Source organism: Cydia amplana, chromosome 16, assembly GCF_948474715.1.
Source record: "Cydia amplana chromosome 16, ilCydAmpl1.1, whole genome shotgun sequence".
In the NCBI taxonomy this organism is placed as follows: domain Eukaryota; kingdom Metazoa; phylum Arthropoda; class Insecta; order Lepidoptera; family Tortricidae; genus Cydia; species Cydia amplana.
In genome coordinates this window covers 13,365,802-13,384,022 of record NC_086084.1, presented here as the reverse complement: position 1 = coordinate 13,384,022, position 18,221 = coordinate 13,365,802, and the positions used below count along the sequence as shown (strand labels likewise).

At 37.5% G+C, this 18,221-nt stretch overlaps 2 protein-coding genes across 2 annotated transcripts in view; one reads left to right on the top strand and one right to left on the bottom strand.

Moving 5' to 3' along the window:
* Nucleotides 1-228: 228 nt before the first annotated feature.
* On the top strand, nucleotides 229-7,046 carry LOC134655090 (uncharacterized). The gene is made up of 5 exons (XM_063510553.1): nucleotides 229-488; nucleotides 2,225-2,465; nucleotides 5,498-5,660; nucleotides 6,167-6,328; nucleotides 6,897-7,046. The coding sequence occupies exons 1-5, from the start codon at nucleotides 458-460 to the stop codon at nucleotides 7,023-7,025; spliced, it is 726 nt and encodes a 241-aa protein (XP_063366623.1). The 5' UTR covers nucleotides 229-457; the 3' UTR covers nucleotides 7,026-7,046.
* A 9,612-nt stretch (nucleotides 7,047-16,658) lies between these two features.
* The window catches only part of LOC134655123 (sodium/potassium/calcium exchanger Nckx30C), a 106,519-nt gene continuing 104,956 nt past the window's right edge, over nucleotides 16,659-18,221 (bottom strand). The window contains exons 7-8 of the mRNA XM_063510583.1: nucleotides 17,705-17,839; nucleotides 16,659-16,901 (exon numbers count right to left, since the gene is read on the bottom strand). Coding sequence (XP_063366653.1) covers nucleotides 16,793-16,901; nucleotides 17,705-17,839 — 244 coding nt within the window. The 3' untranslated portion in view covers nucleotides 16,659-16,792. The remainder of the gene's footprint in view (nucleotides 16,902-17,704; nucleotides 17,840-18,221) is intronic.

The following is an 18,221-nucleotide window of genomic DNA, read 5'->3' as shown; positions in this document are numbered from 1 at the left end:
AGGTACCCTACTAAGGCCCTAATCCTACCCATAGTACCAATGTAATATAAACCATTTTCAATTGAAACAGAATTGCATTTCTTTCGATTTCATAATAGGTATTACCTACCTAGAATCTGTGCGGAAAGAGATGAGTCGTGAAATGTATGGGCTTCCTTACATGCCACGACTCTTCTCTTTCCGCACAGACTCTACCTATTTTCTTTTCGTGTATGAGCCTTAGGAGGATAGGTAGGTACAGGAAGATAACACAATTGCCTTTCAACGCGCTTCAGCACAGACATCTTTGAATTTCCCTCAAACCACCACGCATGCGCACTAATATGTGTCAGGGTCGTGTCGAAACTCAAGGTCACCGCTGTTTCTACAGCAACCCGACTCCATACTTGTCATTTCGCACCCCGATATCGGGTCCGACAGTCGTGCTTGTGGGGAAAATAGTGTTTTCCGTGCCAAAATGGACCTGGTGCCCCCGTTTACTGTTCAAGGTAGGAAAAAAGTAAGCATTAATTAATGTGCTTGCCTTTTGAGGTTATTTTGTAAGCTTCTAAATCGTTGTTAAGTGTATTTTCTTTGTTTGACGCTGTTTTCTAGGTTTATTGTTGTTTGTTACTGTTATTGATGGATTTATATAACTAAGTTCATGTTAATTTATTCAAATTAAACAAGTTAAGTTCATGTTGTGTCTCTCATTTTACGATTAGGTAGTGAGTCGAATCATCAATATTGGTTTTATTGCTATGAACAGTTTTTTTTTCTAATGTAAATATTTTGTTTTGAAGAAATAACTACCTTTTTTCGACGCAAAAAACGTTAATCCTGTTAAAAGTAGAAAGGTACCAAATGAAGTCCTAAAGCTACAATTAAATATTCAGGTTACTTAATAATTCATTAGTATTGTCTGGTTGCCTAGCAGCTGCCAACGAGTAATTAAGGAATCCGCTCTGTTAGAATTTTGTTTAAATTCTAAACACAATCTTAGTTAAGTAATTAATTGATGTAGATTAAATTTGAACAAGTAATGTGTTGCTTAGTTAGGTAATATTCTGTCAGCAACCAAATTATAAAAACACTGTACATTTTTCAGTTTAATTATCATTGTTAGTGATTCGTAGGCACCAAAAAGCCAAAAGAGGAACTTTTATGAACTCTGTTTACTTTTTTGACATAATTATTCACACTCGATTCCACGTAGGTACCTATAATTTACATATTTACAAATCTGAGACACTATAGTGTCATCAAGTTAAGCGGGTTATTATCTACGAGCAAAAATCGAGGTTAATCACCAACTAACACCTTGCACCGGCTTCCTCGTTCTACTTAGTACTTACCCTGTTGTTCCTGCTAATTTAATACATGCCCACTTGCACCGTTCCACAAACTCGGGGTTAACCGGTTAAACCTGGAGTTACCATGGTTACCAGTACAATTAAACACTGGGTTAACGGTTTAACCGCTTAACCCCGGGTTAGTGGGATGGTGCAAGTGGGTCTTATGTTGTTATAGTCTTCGCATACAATATACATTTACAATATTTACATAGTACAATTAATGTTGTTTTTTCACGTCGTTCTCGTAGACTTTGACATACAACGCTTCGGCAAAAATCTACTGCTTTATTTAAGGGAATATGTACTGAATATATAAAGTAGTATCCAGGATATAGGTAAATACGTAAATTCTCTACGCGATTTTTTTGTGGAATGCTTCTTTAATCTGTTAATGTTAAAGAATTGCCATTAATATTGAAAATATTGCTTATGACTGCCGTCGCAGGCTAACAGAAGACATGTACAGCGCTATTTTAGTGCACTCGTAGTCGTATCAATGAAATATTTTGAATATCAACGGATTTTTCATGGTGACCCGATTCATCATGTGATCCGATTCGCCTCGGTCTACCCTATTCTCTTTGATATGTTACTCATCTTAAATGAAGCATTTTTTACTTATAAGTTTTGTTTAAGATTTGTTTTATATTGATAACGACGATATATGAAACGCGGATGCTACGGGGATTATAGGCGGATGCTATGGGGATGATACGCAGTTACTACGGGCACTAAACCCGTTATATACGGATATGAAACAATGTGGACACGGTGTAGTGGGCATAGTAGTCCATGTCGCGTTACATTCCGTGCCTGATACGTTCATAGCACGGTCATGGTATGATACGGTGTAGTGGGCAGAGACCTTAAAAGAAAACTGTCTTTTCCAGCTGCCTGCAGCGTCCAACCTCTAGAAGACTACGACGGCCCCCGAGCCCCCCTACTCCGGCAAGTTTCCCTGGACGAGGAACGTCGTGACGACTGCCAGGGGCACTGGCGGGGCTCCCACCTCCTCGGCGAGGAAGAGGAGAAGGGGGTCAGGCTGTTTAGGGCGCTGCTGCTGCAGCACCTGAGGGTCGAGGAGCTGAGGCCCCCGCCGTGTATTGTGGCGAGTGCTAGACCTGATCCACGGTAAGCAATGATGACTATGGTTTTAGGAGGTGCTATGGGGCTAATCCTGCTTAACTTTAGTAGCCGCTGTCTGATAAATAAGACAAAACTTCGTGTAACTTCGTACCTCCAGCGACACGAGCACGCTAAAAGGTTAAAAGGTTAAATATGTTCTACAACTTTCAAAGCCCTGATACCAAAAAAAAGTCGTTCGGTATGACCCACATTTTATTCAACTCGAGCAAAATAGCTACACCTTCATAAAACACCTTTTGCTACTATTAGTTGCCAAAGGATGTGTCCGGACGATGTAAAATGCTTATAGACTAGAGTGATTTATATACGATATATGTATAGTCCTCCTCATCGTTTTCGATGACGGCGACCCAAAATAAATATATTATGGACGTCTAGCGTGAGCCCTAATGTGGCTGGCCAGGTCGAACTTGGTCTTAAATAAGTTCTATTGCACGCGTGACAATAAAGTTGGCCAGCTGCGTTGACCATGTACACGTAGGAGGGCTTAGGTTTCTCTTTTCGTAACTGGCATTTTGGTGTCAAAATGTCTGAAGATAACTGCCTCACAAGCATATACGATATATTGTAGTACGGGTGATATATTGTGGTCATTTTATGCATGTTTGCCCTTAAAAACCCACTTAAAAAGGTGCATAAATGTCACAAGCGTACGACAATTTTATTTATAAGAAGAATAAGAATAAAGAATAAAAATTGTTTATTGCCACACACATACAAGAATACACAAACGATAAGAGAAAAACAAACAAATCCATACAATTATACATGTAGATAGGAGACATAACATAGTTTCTTAAGTCTATAACAATGGTGTGACAAAAGCACTGACTTAATATAAAAGAAATAGACACACAAAGCAGAACAAAAACGTCAACAAATGTGGATCCCAATGACGTTTCGCACCATTTGCATTGATGATAAAAACGCTTACGTAAATTTTGAGTCAAGATAAATGTTTCGTACAGAAAAGAGCTTAATGTCGTAAGCATTAAGTGTCAAATTTGCATACATAAGTACCAACACTGTTAAAAAATTTAGTCCGATGGCACTAAACGTAACGTATTTACGACAAGCAACGTCAAACGAGAATAATGAACGAATGGAGTCACTTTGGTACACTTTAATAGGTATGTACAGAAAAACCAATTGAAGTAATAAATAAAACAAATTTAATTTAATCGGGAGTTCAAATAAAATTAATTCGTGGTTCAAATTCAAACAAATTAAATTTTTAATAAGTAAGTATATACGTCTTTAAATACTAATTTCCTTGAAATAAATTGAACTTATTAAATTAAATAACTGTGTATTTTAGATCTACATTTACTCATCGCATGGGTGGGTGCACGGGGACATTTAGGTACTGATTGGATTTTTTTTATAAAGTCCATACTTTATAAAAAAAATCGGGTTATTCCCACTAGTTACCACCAAGTTGATATCAGTGGCAACTACTAGGAATTTTTTTCCCACCTTTTACCACTGGTAACTACTGGGAAAAATAATTCCCACTAGTTACCACCAAAGCGAGTTGGTGGAAATAACCCAAAAAAATCCTGTGGTTGTCACTGTGTTCAGACAGGTTTAGCATTTACAGTTAGTCGATATAAGCCCTTATTGGTTGTCGGAAACAGGGAAATGGCCGATCACACAAGTGCCGTTTTGCTTTGTTTAAAACTGCATCACCCCTATCTCTTGCTATAATTAAATAGCAGTCCACTTTGCACGTCGCATAGGTTTTCTTGGAAATCTTGAATTTAAACATAATATTATTCCTTACAAATTCCATATAAAAATAAAAATAAATATTGACCTCACATCGACTCATTAGATTTTTGTTCCTTGACATCCTTTCTTTGGTACTAACAAATTAATTTATTCAAAACCATAAAATTACCACCAGATTACATAAATTATGTAATGCTACCCAAAGAACTAACCGAAAGAAATACATTCCATCCTTTTTCCTTGTTTTATCATTGTTATTTTTACATACTTTAACGGCACATTTCGTAATTGTTGACAACTTCACATTTGAGCGTTTCAAACAAGACTAAACGAAAAAGTAACGCGTGATCTGTTTCAACGTTACTTTTGTGGGGCCATTTTTTGCGGCTGATTGGGTATCCAGTTCTTTATTCTATATCAATGGACAAAAGGAATGGACTCAGCATTTGCTGTGTTACAGACTAGCTGTCACAGCGCTGGTTTTCAGTTCACCCCTAATTACAAATAATATATTAAAATATAAACAAAGTGTTTTTTTTAATGTATTAGTTACTAAGTCTAAGATAACTTAGCAAAGGTAAGGCAAGAGAAAAAAAAAGGGCATGGGAAAAAATAAAAATATATCTAAGTATTAGCTAGGGCAAGACATGACATGAAAAATTACTAGGTACTATTCATTAGATGTTTCAAGGGTGCTTAAATATTCTTCTGTTTATAGAATAATATTGATTTCAGTTTAGATTTAAAAGTATTTTGGGACACATTATTTCTTAGAGGTGGAGGCAGATCATTCCAGATTTTGGCTGCTGAGAATTTAAAGCTCCCTCTGTACCCAACAGTTTTGTGATGCGGTAAGGATAATTTATTTTGTATTTTACTTCGGGTGTTCAGATGGTGCTCATCCTTTAACCAGTTAATTTTTTCAAAAAAGGTAGTCGGGTTTCTTGGTTGTTACAGTTTTTTTTATAAGACAGGCTAAGTGCAATACTCTTCGGCCCGCCATTTTAAGTATACAGTTCTCATTAAGGTATGGTGAGATGTGGGCTCTCTTTGGCACCGAGTAGCAGAATCGCGTGCACGCATTCTGTACTCTTTGTATAGCTTGGGCAGTTTTGGCAAATATTCTTGGCCCGTAGACAACATCATCCTCTCCCACCACAAAGACATACTACGTTAGATATTGTATTACATGGCTACATTATAACGGTTACAGATGGTTTGGTGCAATCAATCTTTAGGGATTTTATAAGATATTTTATTTGAAATCATCACAATACATTTTCCAGAGGCTGGTGGATGTATTGGAGGGATTGGCGAGCACTCGAGCGAGCGATCAAGAGGTTTAGGAACACGAAGGCCAAAGGTCGGCTGGCAGAGAGGGCTGAAGACATCCCCCTTCTGTGCCTCGACGAGGTGGCCTTTGAGGACATCATGCAGGAGCTTTGTCAGGTAAATAGTGAACTAGTACTAGCTCAAGAAAAAAAAAGTTCACGCATAGTTATAGGTAGAAGACCTTTAAATTCAAAATGGAAAAAATATTCTGAACTCTACTCAGAGTTCAGAATATTATTGCACGCTTTTTTGCCGCATAAACTTGTCGAGTAAACGTGCTCTCGATCAACTCATATCGGTTTTACAGATCTACAGAGATCTATCTCTCGACCAAATAGCTGAAAGAGAAACCTAATGCTGCCTTTCTTACGACATAATTTGCTAAATGGGGAGAGAGGCTGAGTGGAAATCAGATTCCCATTGGGAGCGTAGGTTCGAATCCTACCGACTGCGCCATGTTTAGTATATAAGGGCACAGGGAACGTGAGTCAAAGACGAGCACTGCTTTAAGACTGGTTTATTATTTTCTTCAACAACCCTCCGCATGCTAATATATGACAGGACTGACAAAGAAGAGAGAGAGAGAGAGAGAGAGAGAGAGATGACCTTTGTGTGATTTGCAGGCCTGCGCCCACGTGGAGCAACGTGCGCTGGTGGTGCTTGCGTTCCTGTGCGAGGTGTGCGCGCGCGCCGTGCGGGTGGGGGGCTGGTGCCGCGCCACCGACTGGGCCGCGACACACGTGGCGCAGTACGCCACGCCCTGGGCTATCAGGCATGGCGGATGGGTAAGGGGACTTACTGTAGTATTACCCAAAGTTGACAGCTATAAAGTCTTCTTCTGATTTGACCATGGAATTATAAAAGATGGTGGATGTTTCATCAGAAGTTGAATTTACGGGAGCAATACAAATATCCAAAGGTATTGTAGAGTTAGTGTATATTAGGTAGTTAGTGTAAATAGCTTCCTATGATTAACATATTTGTATAGATAAGTTGTTTGAGACTTGACCGTTACTTACTTGTCTCCCAAGTCCATCAATCAACTAGGAGAGTGTCAACCTACATGACTCAAAAGATGATAAACGGGATAGAACTTAAGACTCCAGTGACTGAAAGTCTGCCATAATCTTTATAATTTTTGTACAGTCGCCATCAGATATATCGGAGCGGCTAAGGCGCTCACGGATATCTGAACTCGCCTCTATTGCCAGGGTGTTAGAGTGCGTGTTCAGATATTGTGAATACCTCGGCCGCTCCGATATATCTGATGGCGACTACATATCACCTCCGATCACAGAAAACTGAGCTATCCAAGTCCTAACACTAATGGAATAGCTTTCCTTCACTTTTCAGAGTAACGTGGTAGAAAAGGCCGGAGGATGTCGTCGTGAAGAGGGCACACTCCTCGCTGGTGCAGCGGTAGCAGCACTTCTAGCGTTCCTCCTCTTCTGCCGCACACGTCTGCGACTCTCCATCCTCTAAACATCGCCACACGCACACTTGGATCTCATTCACCGCATTGGCGGTTAGATTGCCAGTCGGAGCAATCGTAGCATTCTATTGGCTAACGGCTAATTAGAGCGATTGGAGCGCTCTATTGCCTAGTCAAATTTCAAATTTCGAACATAACGATTTTTAATGGCAACGAGTTCAACAGTCCAGTTGAGATGACTTACCAGTAAATTGTAAGCTTGTATTTTGAGCTTTAGACGGTGTGGCACAGTACTTAGTGCAATTTAATACCTAAGTTGTAAAACATCAAGTGCTATGGAATTAAACCTGTGATGACAGTAGATATATCGAGAGTTTGACCATCTGAAGGCAGATAATTGTGGACTTAAAGCTTTGTACTAGATTAAGAAAAAATAAGCCAAAGGTGACAATTGACAACACAACATGACAATTATTCTAAGATGTAGTTAGATATAGAATTTGAAACCTAATCGTATTCCTAATAATACTTCGCATTATGCTTAGATTTCCGCTCAGCTCACATTCTAATTATGTTGGCGTTTTGGTAAATTTAAATTATAATCAAGTTGAAATTTCACCTTAAATTTAAAAACACCTAATTCACTTAAAAATAAATTTACTTTGAATAGGTACCTAATTTTCTGACAATAATTAAGCTATTTAGCATGTCTATTTACCCTATTATTATGTCAAATAGGTATCGGGTTATGTTATCATACGTATCTAAGACATTTTTTTACTTGTAAGTACTATTGTTTTTAACCATTTGAGACCTCTTTTCTACTCTTGTTGTTATTATTATCGAACTACGTAAATTAGAGATAGAGAATTTGCGAGATAATTCCAATTACCTATTTTTACACATGGCTTGGCAAATTAGTTGCATTTTGCATTTACAAATTTTGCATAAAGGTACCTAAGGTAACAGTATTAATTATTTTTAATTTTTATTTTAATAAGCAGACACGTCTGCGAACGATGCTATTAAGCTTAGAATAAATTTGTCGCTAGGGTCCCCTTGACCAATAATATGGTGGAAAGATTTGCTGGCTATGGATGAGGTCTTGGTGGCTCAGATGGCAGAGCGCTGGAGTATCGATCCAGAGGCCGTGAGTTCAAGTCTCACCCAAGACAGTAATTTTTCCACTTTTAAATTTATTCTAAGTATTAATTATTGTTCTCATTTACACTGAAGATCTGAAAACAATTCAGCAGAATCCCTCTTACCTATTGTTAGAGTATTTCTTATTATGCAGTGCTCTCTAAAAAAAGAAACTTTATCAAAATATTTAACATTATTGTTCAATTTAAAAATTAAGCGTTTTATTTATTGATGACTTTTATGCAGAACTACTTTCAATATACAGCACACTTACAACTTTGATTAACCAATTTGCATTTTTTTCTCGCAACAATAATATTTCTGTAAAAATTAAAAGCTCACAATAAATTTAAGGGATAATATTTCCGATTTTTGATATTTTAATTGACAGTAAATAAAAATTCAATCGCTTTTTCATCTCACGCAACTGTTCCAGAGTTTAAGTATCTATTGATGTTAATTATTCATAAGATTTTATTGTTCAAATAAATAAGCATTTTGTTGTTATTTGCTTCATAGTTTTATTCCAAACTATTTTTAACTATTCCCGACGAATATACCTATATGACATTGATTTAAAGAAAAGGGAAATTAGAAATAAGTATATCACTCACTATTTTATTATTTTTATTGTAATTTTTCATAATACCGCCGACAAACGACGCGCGGCCACGCCAATGCTCTGAGACGACGAAATTATACAAAACAATACAATATACGAATGGTAAATAAAAAACCTATACATTTTAGAATCTGATAAACTAGTGAGTAAAAACTATTATCATAAAAAATATAAACAACGTTTTATACAGCGAACACAATAACTTGATCATTGTATAAAATGTTACTCATTCTTTTATGCTATGACTATCACATTTGTAATTATTAACAATCATTAAAAGCTTTGACAAGAGCAACAATAAGTATACACAATCATTATAGCAAAACCTCTTACACGGGTTGTGAAACATCCTGTATATACACACTTTCCTATCAAATTAACGAAAAACATAAATTATCTACATATAAAAAAATCTTGAAAAAGTTACAAAAAACAACAAGTATTTGTACATGAACTTGTGCTTATTTTACAACTTTTACTGCACATGTGCGCCAAGTACAGGGTGTTTCACAAATCGCCGTAAATTACAAATTAACTAGCTCAAAGCTACTAATAAAATGTATAATAATACTGCTCCATCAAAATCACAATAATGTGCCGATTTAAAGTAACCAACCAGTCGCCTGAACCTAACGCCATGTCGACTTTATATCGATATAATAAATAAACAAACATATAGTAAAAAAAATTAGGTATTTATAAAAGAAAGATGGGCGACTATCGATATCGATTACGAATAACTAATAAAATCTATTCTCATATGAATTAAATACATAATCGTTTTTTTAACCATCATTATATCACCAACTGAATTCCTGAATCACGAATAAATATTGTCTTGAATAATGATTTATTGCCGAGAATAATTGGTTGAACTTTATAGAGAATAATTTAACGAGGGCTAACTTTCAAGTTCAAGTTCTTTATTGTATGTAGGTAAGAATCAGGTTACATTGCAGGTGGAATATACAATTACATATTTAGTTACACCGAAACTTTACCTTTTCAGGTGTACCATACATTTACAGTATAGGTACATATTTAGTTACATATTAGGAACACTCATGATAAACTTAAATAATCATTTATGGAGTAAAAACATTTTTCTATTAGCCACATTTTTATATTTGCTTTGAAATGCTCAAGATCCATGTCTTCAAAACGATTGCATAACAAACTACAACTAATATTACAAGCGGAACTCCTTATTAAATAAGTGAAATTAGAAAAGGAGTTCCGCTTGTAATATTAGTTGTAGTTTATGCAATCGGCCCCAGGTAATTTGTTGTAAATTGTGATACACATAATATAGGCGTTTTTTGCCGTGAGTGACAAGTTAACATATGGCTAACCTGTGTCTGTATACTCTGAATTTAGGTCTTACTACACGAGGACCCAATGATATATTTTCTGTGATCAAATAGAGTAGTTATAGAACAATAACAGTGTCTAACTTATTCGTTCGACAGTACTAGATAAGAATAACGTTGTTAAACAAATAAATGCAATGATTTATTCCAATACCAATATAAAGTCGACATCGCCCCTGTGACAGGGTAGAGCAGATCTTAATTTGCCTCCAACATGATGTAATTTACCTTACCTACATTATTGAAATAATAACATTTTTAGGTTTGAAGTACTTATTTTGTATATTTTTATATCACTATTAACAATCTACGCTGAGCTCTTGAATTCGAGTAACATCTGGGACCTTTTTTGAAGTTAGAGTTATATAATTAATGTTACATGGGTAATTCCAATGGCTTTGGCGACGAGATATAAGAAATATACTGAATAATGAGCATACACTACAATATTTGTTACTGATGAATTAGGTATTGACAATATATTTTTATTGCTGTACATCCACGTAATCAGAAATAAATCATCATAATCTTCGACAAAACCGTAAGTGGATCGAACAAAAAGAGACTAAACAGTTATTTGTGGCCAACATTCCATGTTACAATTTTCTCGACATCAGTTTCTCGAATTCAAACTGAATCAGCTACAAATAAACGACAGTGCCCCCCGCTGCCCGCGAGCTTGCTTAAAGCTGATTATTATGGCATGGCTAACCGACCTGGTGTTCACTCCCGCACCCGGGCAGCGGTGCACATATCCTCGTAAGTTACGAGTCGTAACTATATCATAATTTTATATAAAAATCATCACTCTAGTAACAATCTCTACTTGAATATCATATTTAAATTTTCGTTAATTAATATTTTTAAATATAATGATAGCTTTTAAGCCTATCTTATACTACAAAGAATTTATAGTGTATTAGGGCGGCATATCACACCCAAGTAATTTCAACTCTTACATTTAATAAATAGAATTTATAACAAATCTTTGAAACGTTAAATTCTCTGAAGAGCGTTAGAGTAAGTGCGCGATTCTCCAACTCTAAAAATTCCATTGAGGTTTTCGAGTCACAGAATACACGACTTATTCCATCACTCGTCAGTTGTTTAGGTTTAACTCCGTTATTTTAGTGACGTAACGTTCCGTTAATAGCATTTAATTATCGATAATAATCAGCCAATATAGGTGACTATTTAACTCAAACGACATTTGTACCTTCATACAATCAGTTCCAACGTCTTTTCACGTCCCACTAAAATAACGGAGTGTTTAATGACGTCTATATCGGCTTGTGCGGTTGGTTAGAACGAATGCAAGTTTGATGTAGCTACTTTGAGTGGCTCGCTGCATGATATGATTCCCAGTCACCCTGGTGACTTGAGCCTGGTGAAATATTGCCCTGAATGACCTTAAGATCTGTACTGGCAGCTGTTAGTGCCTTTAGTATAGTCGTTCGATTTGTAGCTGGCCCCGAACGGCTAATCCTTTGTCTTTGTGTGCGAGCGGTTTTACTTAACAATAGACAAAGGATTAGCCGTTCGGGGCTAGCTACAAATCGAACGGCTATACTATGTAGTACTAAAAATTCAGTGCCAATTTAATGCGAAAAAAGTAATCAAAATATTTTAACATTTTAAATAAATGTATAAAATACAATTATAAAGTCATAAAAAATATAATTAAGTACCTTAAGAAATTATTAATAATTAATGACTAATTTCACCAGACACAAAACACCATTTATATGTCAATTCATAAGAGCTGGCGCAAGATACATACTTATACCTAATCTATTCATATTTGCATAGAGACTTCACATCAACTCTCATGAATCAACCAATGCCGATTCAAATTGTATCCATTATTAACTCCTTTTTTATCTACATATTTAAAATAAACCCTTTATCAGTGAGATATGTCGGCTCCGTTGGGCCTCTATATTACAGAATTTCAATAAGTGTTACTAAACAACGAATATTGGAGATTTTCAATCAATATTGGCGGAACTCCTGTCTAAAACTGCGGAATTCGTGTACAGTTTTTTTAAAGTCTAGTTGTTTAGTAACACTTATTGAAATTCTGTAATATATAGGCCCAACGTAGCCGACATGTCTCATTGATAAAGGCTTCTTTTAAATAGGTAGATAAAAAAAACTCCGAGCAAAGTTTACCACTAGAAACAATCATGGAAGGATGAATAAATTACAAAGTTCTACTTATATTACAAGAGATAGATAGAAATCTAGTGTAAAATAGTATATATATTAGCATATAGAATGTGTAGCGTAAGGCTCACGTACATATGTACACATTTTGGTACTTTGTGCTTACACATTTACTACACGTATGTAAAAGGATATATTTTGAATGCTACGAGCGTCTAACTCGAAATTGTATATCACCGAATCTTAAATAAACTCGTAAGAGTATATTATATAGCAAATATCATTGGAACCTTAGATTAGTCGTAAAGAATTGCCACTTAAAAGTCGAACAGTTTCAGTTTCAGAAAGGAATAGGCCTGTATTTATAATCTGGACCCAAATAGGTGAAATAGGCCCCGTTGTAACTTTGTCACCTGACATTGTTTTGAGTCAAATTGGGCCTCTGAAATACTGGTGGGCTTCCTATCCAACTTCTTAATTGCAGTATCAGTTTATAACACAAGTGTTAGTTGGTTTTATCAAAGAGGCATAGCATCCATTCTAATGTGAAGCATAGATGTCTCATGCAATATTTTCGCAGCAAGCAGTAGTGATAAATATGTATTTATGGTAGTGTACGTGGTGCAATTGTTTATTCTTTGTTTTTAATACGCGCAAAAATATGAATCGTGTGTTCAGCAGAATGCTTTGTTCTCAAACGTTTCCTGACTGTCAAATTATATAGTTTTTCATCAGATAAAATGCTATCAATGCCACGTCTGAAACTGTTTGGACCGAGCAGCGCTAAGCGAACTACAGAAGTTGATCAAATTCAAGCTTATCCATAATCAAATATTTACAGTACGTGAGGTGAATGAACCGTTTCTATTAATCTCTTTACAAATACGTCATAAGCATGCCTCTATCACAGATTATGACCTACTCGATTTCCCGTACCTATCGATATGTCGTTTTATTTAGCAAAAAAAACTTTTTTTTATAAAACCGGTGTCAATTTTATGAAGCGATTGACTGGATTTGTGCGCATTCAGATTTAACATTCCCGAGGCCTATTCCCGTGTTCTGTGGCCTGTACAGTCAGCAGCAGAAGTTGCTAAGCGGGCGAGGTGTTCAAAATTACCATGACACGCTCTTATTCTGGCGTTTCGCGTATTCGCGCGTCTATTATTAAGTCGCGTCAAGATCATTTTGAACACCTCGCCCGCTTAGCAGCTTTTGCTACTGACTGTATGAGTTCAACTAGGGAACACATTCCGGCCCCGGCCACCGGTGGACTTGGTCACATTTTCTTTAGTGTTTGATATCCATTTCAGTTTACAATGGTCTGAGTTGTTAAAGCTTATCAATAGAAATATTTAACTACCTATTCTAGTTTATTTATTGCTATGTCAAATAGGCGGGTTATCAATATAAAACTTTGTGGGATATCAACAGTTGAATTTACAAAACATTACAAACTTTCTATCATTGGTTAGATGTAAAAGGATATCGAAGCGAATGGTCGAAGAAGCAACAAATACATAGACACATAGTTTTATATAGAAAGGACACTAATCCGAGTAATACGCGATACCTGATATCGAGAAGTGGTCTTACGCAGCGTACTACGTAGACGAACAACACGAGAACGCGAAGCGAAGCGATGCGGCGCGGCGTGAATAAATCCTTTGATACTGTGGTGATGATGATGATTGTATTTTATTACTAACAAATTTTGTTAATTCAGCAGTAAGCGCTGCGCGCCGTATGGATGGTCTAACGATCGGCCCTCGGCTGCACCGCTGACAGCCATGTATTGCACTCGCCTAGAGACGGATGGTTGTTATTTTTGCTGTCAATATAAATAGGTACCTATTTTATTCCGCTATTTTTGCTTTCGCTCTTTCTCTGTCCCAATTTTATTATTAGAAATATTTTAAAGGCACGTTTACCTTCCACTTCTACAATACCTATAGAAGTGTCCTACATAGGCGATCTCGTTGCGAACGCGAACGCCGTGGGCCCGCCGCGCCGCGCCGCGTCGCGTGAGTCGCGTCGCGTTCGCGAGTTCTTCGCTTACGTAAGACGCAGCGTTAAAGTTTGCTCCAGCGATACAAACAGTCAGGATGATTACAGTTATATACTTCACATGTTTTGCAACATGTAGGTACAGTGGCGTTCAAAAGTGCATGGGTAGATGTCAACCGTAATGACTTAATATTACGGTTGAAACTTGTCCATGCACTTTTGCCTTTAAATACTTACTTTACGACGATCTGTTTGCCTTAAAATAGTCATTAGACTGACAGTGGGTAATACCTCTCTAATGTCACGAAAATAGCGCTTTTGGTTCTAATTACGTATATTCGTTATTGTGTTTCTATATTTTGACTTTATAATAATATTATTATTGTTTTAGTATTTTGCCAGTTTGCCCACTTTACGTATAGAATCAGAGCATTATAACTGTTTGTAGAGTTTTTTGTATGTTTGTAGCTTGTAAGACCATCTCTCGGTAGCAATACTTTATCAATACTTTATCGTAGATCTTATAACGTCACTACAGCATATGTAATCAAACATTAAAATTAAATTGTAACTCTTAAGGCCTGTGCACACCGGACGCGTGTGCGTAGACTTATGCGTGCGCGTTGTAATATGCTTGCGAGACGTGTACGTGCACGGCTCCATAAATTTAGCGCACGTGTACGTCTACGAACACGCACTCGGTGTGCTCTTAGACGTACACGACCCTACCCCTAACCTAACCCTAACCGACGCCGTAGTTTCGTTATAAGACCAATATAAGACCAGGCACATATCGTTAGAACCTTCATAACTATAACCTTTAAGTACTTCAGATTATTTTAAGAATTGACTGCTCTTGCATATACATCCGTAGTTGAATATAGTTGAAGATAGAGGAGAAAGTAATTGAGGATAGTGTAAAAATCTACCTACAAGAGCGGGACAAATGCGCCCTGAAGTGTAGCACTATTATATAAACCGTATTAAATTGCTATTAGATGAAATTTACGAATCAACATTGTATTGAATATACACGAAGCTAACAATGTAAAGGAGCTCCTACGAACTCTTAGGCACATTTTATGGAATGCGTTATCTTACCCATTTGCCCCGCTCCGAGCTACACTATGTACAACCTCCGTGCGCACTCTAACACTCCCCAAATAAACGTGGACACGGGTCCCGGACCCAACATAACGCTCTCAAACTATATTTACAAAACATACGCACAATAATAGCTGACACGTACTATAAATAGAAATTAGCAATAACGCTAACGGCATCATAAAAGCGCCTTTATTCAACGGTTAATGAACCTCTAACATTCATATAAATATCTACAGTCTAGGGGCTATTCCTTTAAATTTACAATTTTGATACAAAAAATGACTAGCCGATTGCACCGCTTGCAAGTCTGTACACACCTCTAGCGCACTAGCTGCTGGCAGATACCTACTTGTCTCGCTCTTACGTGTTATTTTTCAGGTTTGCAAGAAAGAGACACTTCAATATGCTGCCACCAACTCACGCGCAACCAGCCTTTGAAAACCAGAAGCTTACGCTCATTATTGCATTTCAGGATTTCTATATACTATCCTATAATACACTTCTTCATTCTATTGCAAAGAACGAATATTGGACTCCTTTAGTGCTCATATGTCTCTCTTGTTTATAAACTAAGCGTAACAATACTATAAAGCAAAGGCATTTACAAATAATGTGTGAATTTGAGCAATTTAACAACATTTCGTTTGTGCTTCGACATGCATGGAAATTGGAATATAAACAACCTAATTGAACTAACAAAATTGGACTGAACAAATGTATACAGATCTAGTTCACATCAAACGTCTAGTTCCCTATTGTTTTGAATGCATGTTGGACCAATTGATTTCCTAAGGGGCTGTTCATAAATTACGTCATCTATTTTTGAGGATTTTGACCCCCCTCCCCCCTAAAATCATCCAAAAATCATGCTTCGAATGACCCCGTTTCCTCCTGCGTCATGCTACCATCATCCGATGTCCAGACCCCCCCCCCCCCCTAATTTGAAATGACGTAATTTATGAATAGCCCCCAATGTCAGAACAACATCCTTTATTAAAATCAGCATTTGTGCAACACAAGTCACTTCGGCCATTACATTTCCATTAATATTAGCCTTCCGTTCCGTTAATCTGTGGACCTGATTCGCACTCGAGTTTTGGAAATGATGGTGTCCAAACTTTGGCTTCGACATTACAATATTTAATCGCTCTTTATTGAGAATACCTTCCCTAACAAGTTCTAGTTCAAACAGGGAACGACTTAAATTATATTGTCCTTATCCACCCTCGGCCACTAGCTTGGCACGGAGGGCTTGGTTACCATTTTCTTCAATATGTTCTTTCGTATATTCTCGTCCAATTGCTTTGAGGTTTTTCTGTGGTCTATTACTGAAGTGACTCGTGTTCATCCTCCTGATTGTTCTGCAATATTCCCGATAGTTCTAGAAAGTTCTGGAACGTTCTTACTCGCTAGGGCAGTGGAGGTAGCCGTACTCCAGGCTGAGACTGACGGCCACGAACACGAAGTACAGCAGGAACATCGTGAAGCCGAGCCCTCTGTTCATTTTCCACCTGGAAATTTAATAATAACATCTCAATACAAATACAGTAATAAATTGAAGAAAATAGAAATAGTTAGGTACTAGAGTTACAAAAAGATCGATTTAAAATAGAACGTTTCTTAACATCAACGCGGCAGAAAGAAGCGAAAGTGAGAAAGCTTGTGAATAAAATATCTCGCACGAAGATTTGGACTCGATATGCTGTAGATGAAGTTAAAGTTCACCTTCACTTGCTGTTATCAGATCAGTCGAGCTGTCACCTGATGATGGAACAAATCTGAACAATGATACAGCAGTATGGCGCAGAGTGCACGATGCTACAAACCGTGTTGGTGTTGGCCTCCACCTGCCATTGATCTGTTGATCATCTTCCAGGGTTGACCAGCTAATAATAGTAGATACATCTACTACAGTAGCATGGTGAGGAGCAGTATGGCATTGCAGACCATGTCCTTGGAGTTGACTTCCACCGGCTACCCGTTGATCAGACAGGTGACAATGGAACAGCTACCAATGACAACTAACCTGAAGCAGGCGATGCTCAGGATGACAAACAGCAGCATGGCGAAAAGCAGCACGATGCTGCACACCATGCCCTTGGAGTTCACTTCCACCGGCTGCCCGTTGACCAGACAGGTGACGATGGAACAGCTACTAATGACAACTAACCTGAAGCAGGCGATGCTCAGGATGACAAACAGCAGCATGGCGAAAAGCAGCACGATGCTGCACACCATGCCCTTGGAGTTCACTTCCACCGGCTGCCCGTTGACCAGACAGGTGACGATGGAACAGCTACTAATGACAACTAACCTGAAGCAGGCGATGCTCAGGATGACAAACAGCAGCATGGCGAACAGCAGCACGATGCTGCAGACCATTCCCTTGGAGTTGACTTCCACAGGCTGCCCGTTGATCAGTCCGTATAGCAGCCACGGCAGTGGGAGCCTGGAACATGACAGGAGGATCTATTAGAATGAGTTAGCTTACGATGAGAGCGGGAGCAGCATAGTCTCATTTTTATCGCCGGTCACTATGCCCGTCACTTTCGCACTTACATACTTGTTAGAACGTGACAGGCATGGTGACAAGCGATAAAATGGTGACCGTGCTACCGCCGTATGAGACATTTAAAAAAATTGTAATTAGATTGCATTATTCTAGTAACATTCTTGTCACTCAAATAACATATTAGATGGGTACATTTTTGAAGTCCGATATTGGAAGTAGTTGGCGGTGATAATCGATAATGGTAATCCACTGGTTTATGAAACTTTTTAGGTAGTCTATTGTAATCTGCAAATTATGTCAGATAATTTTATAAGTAAGT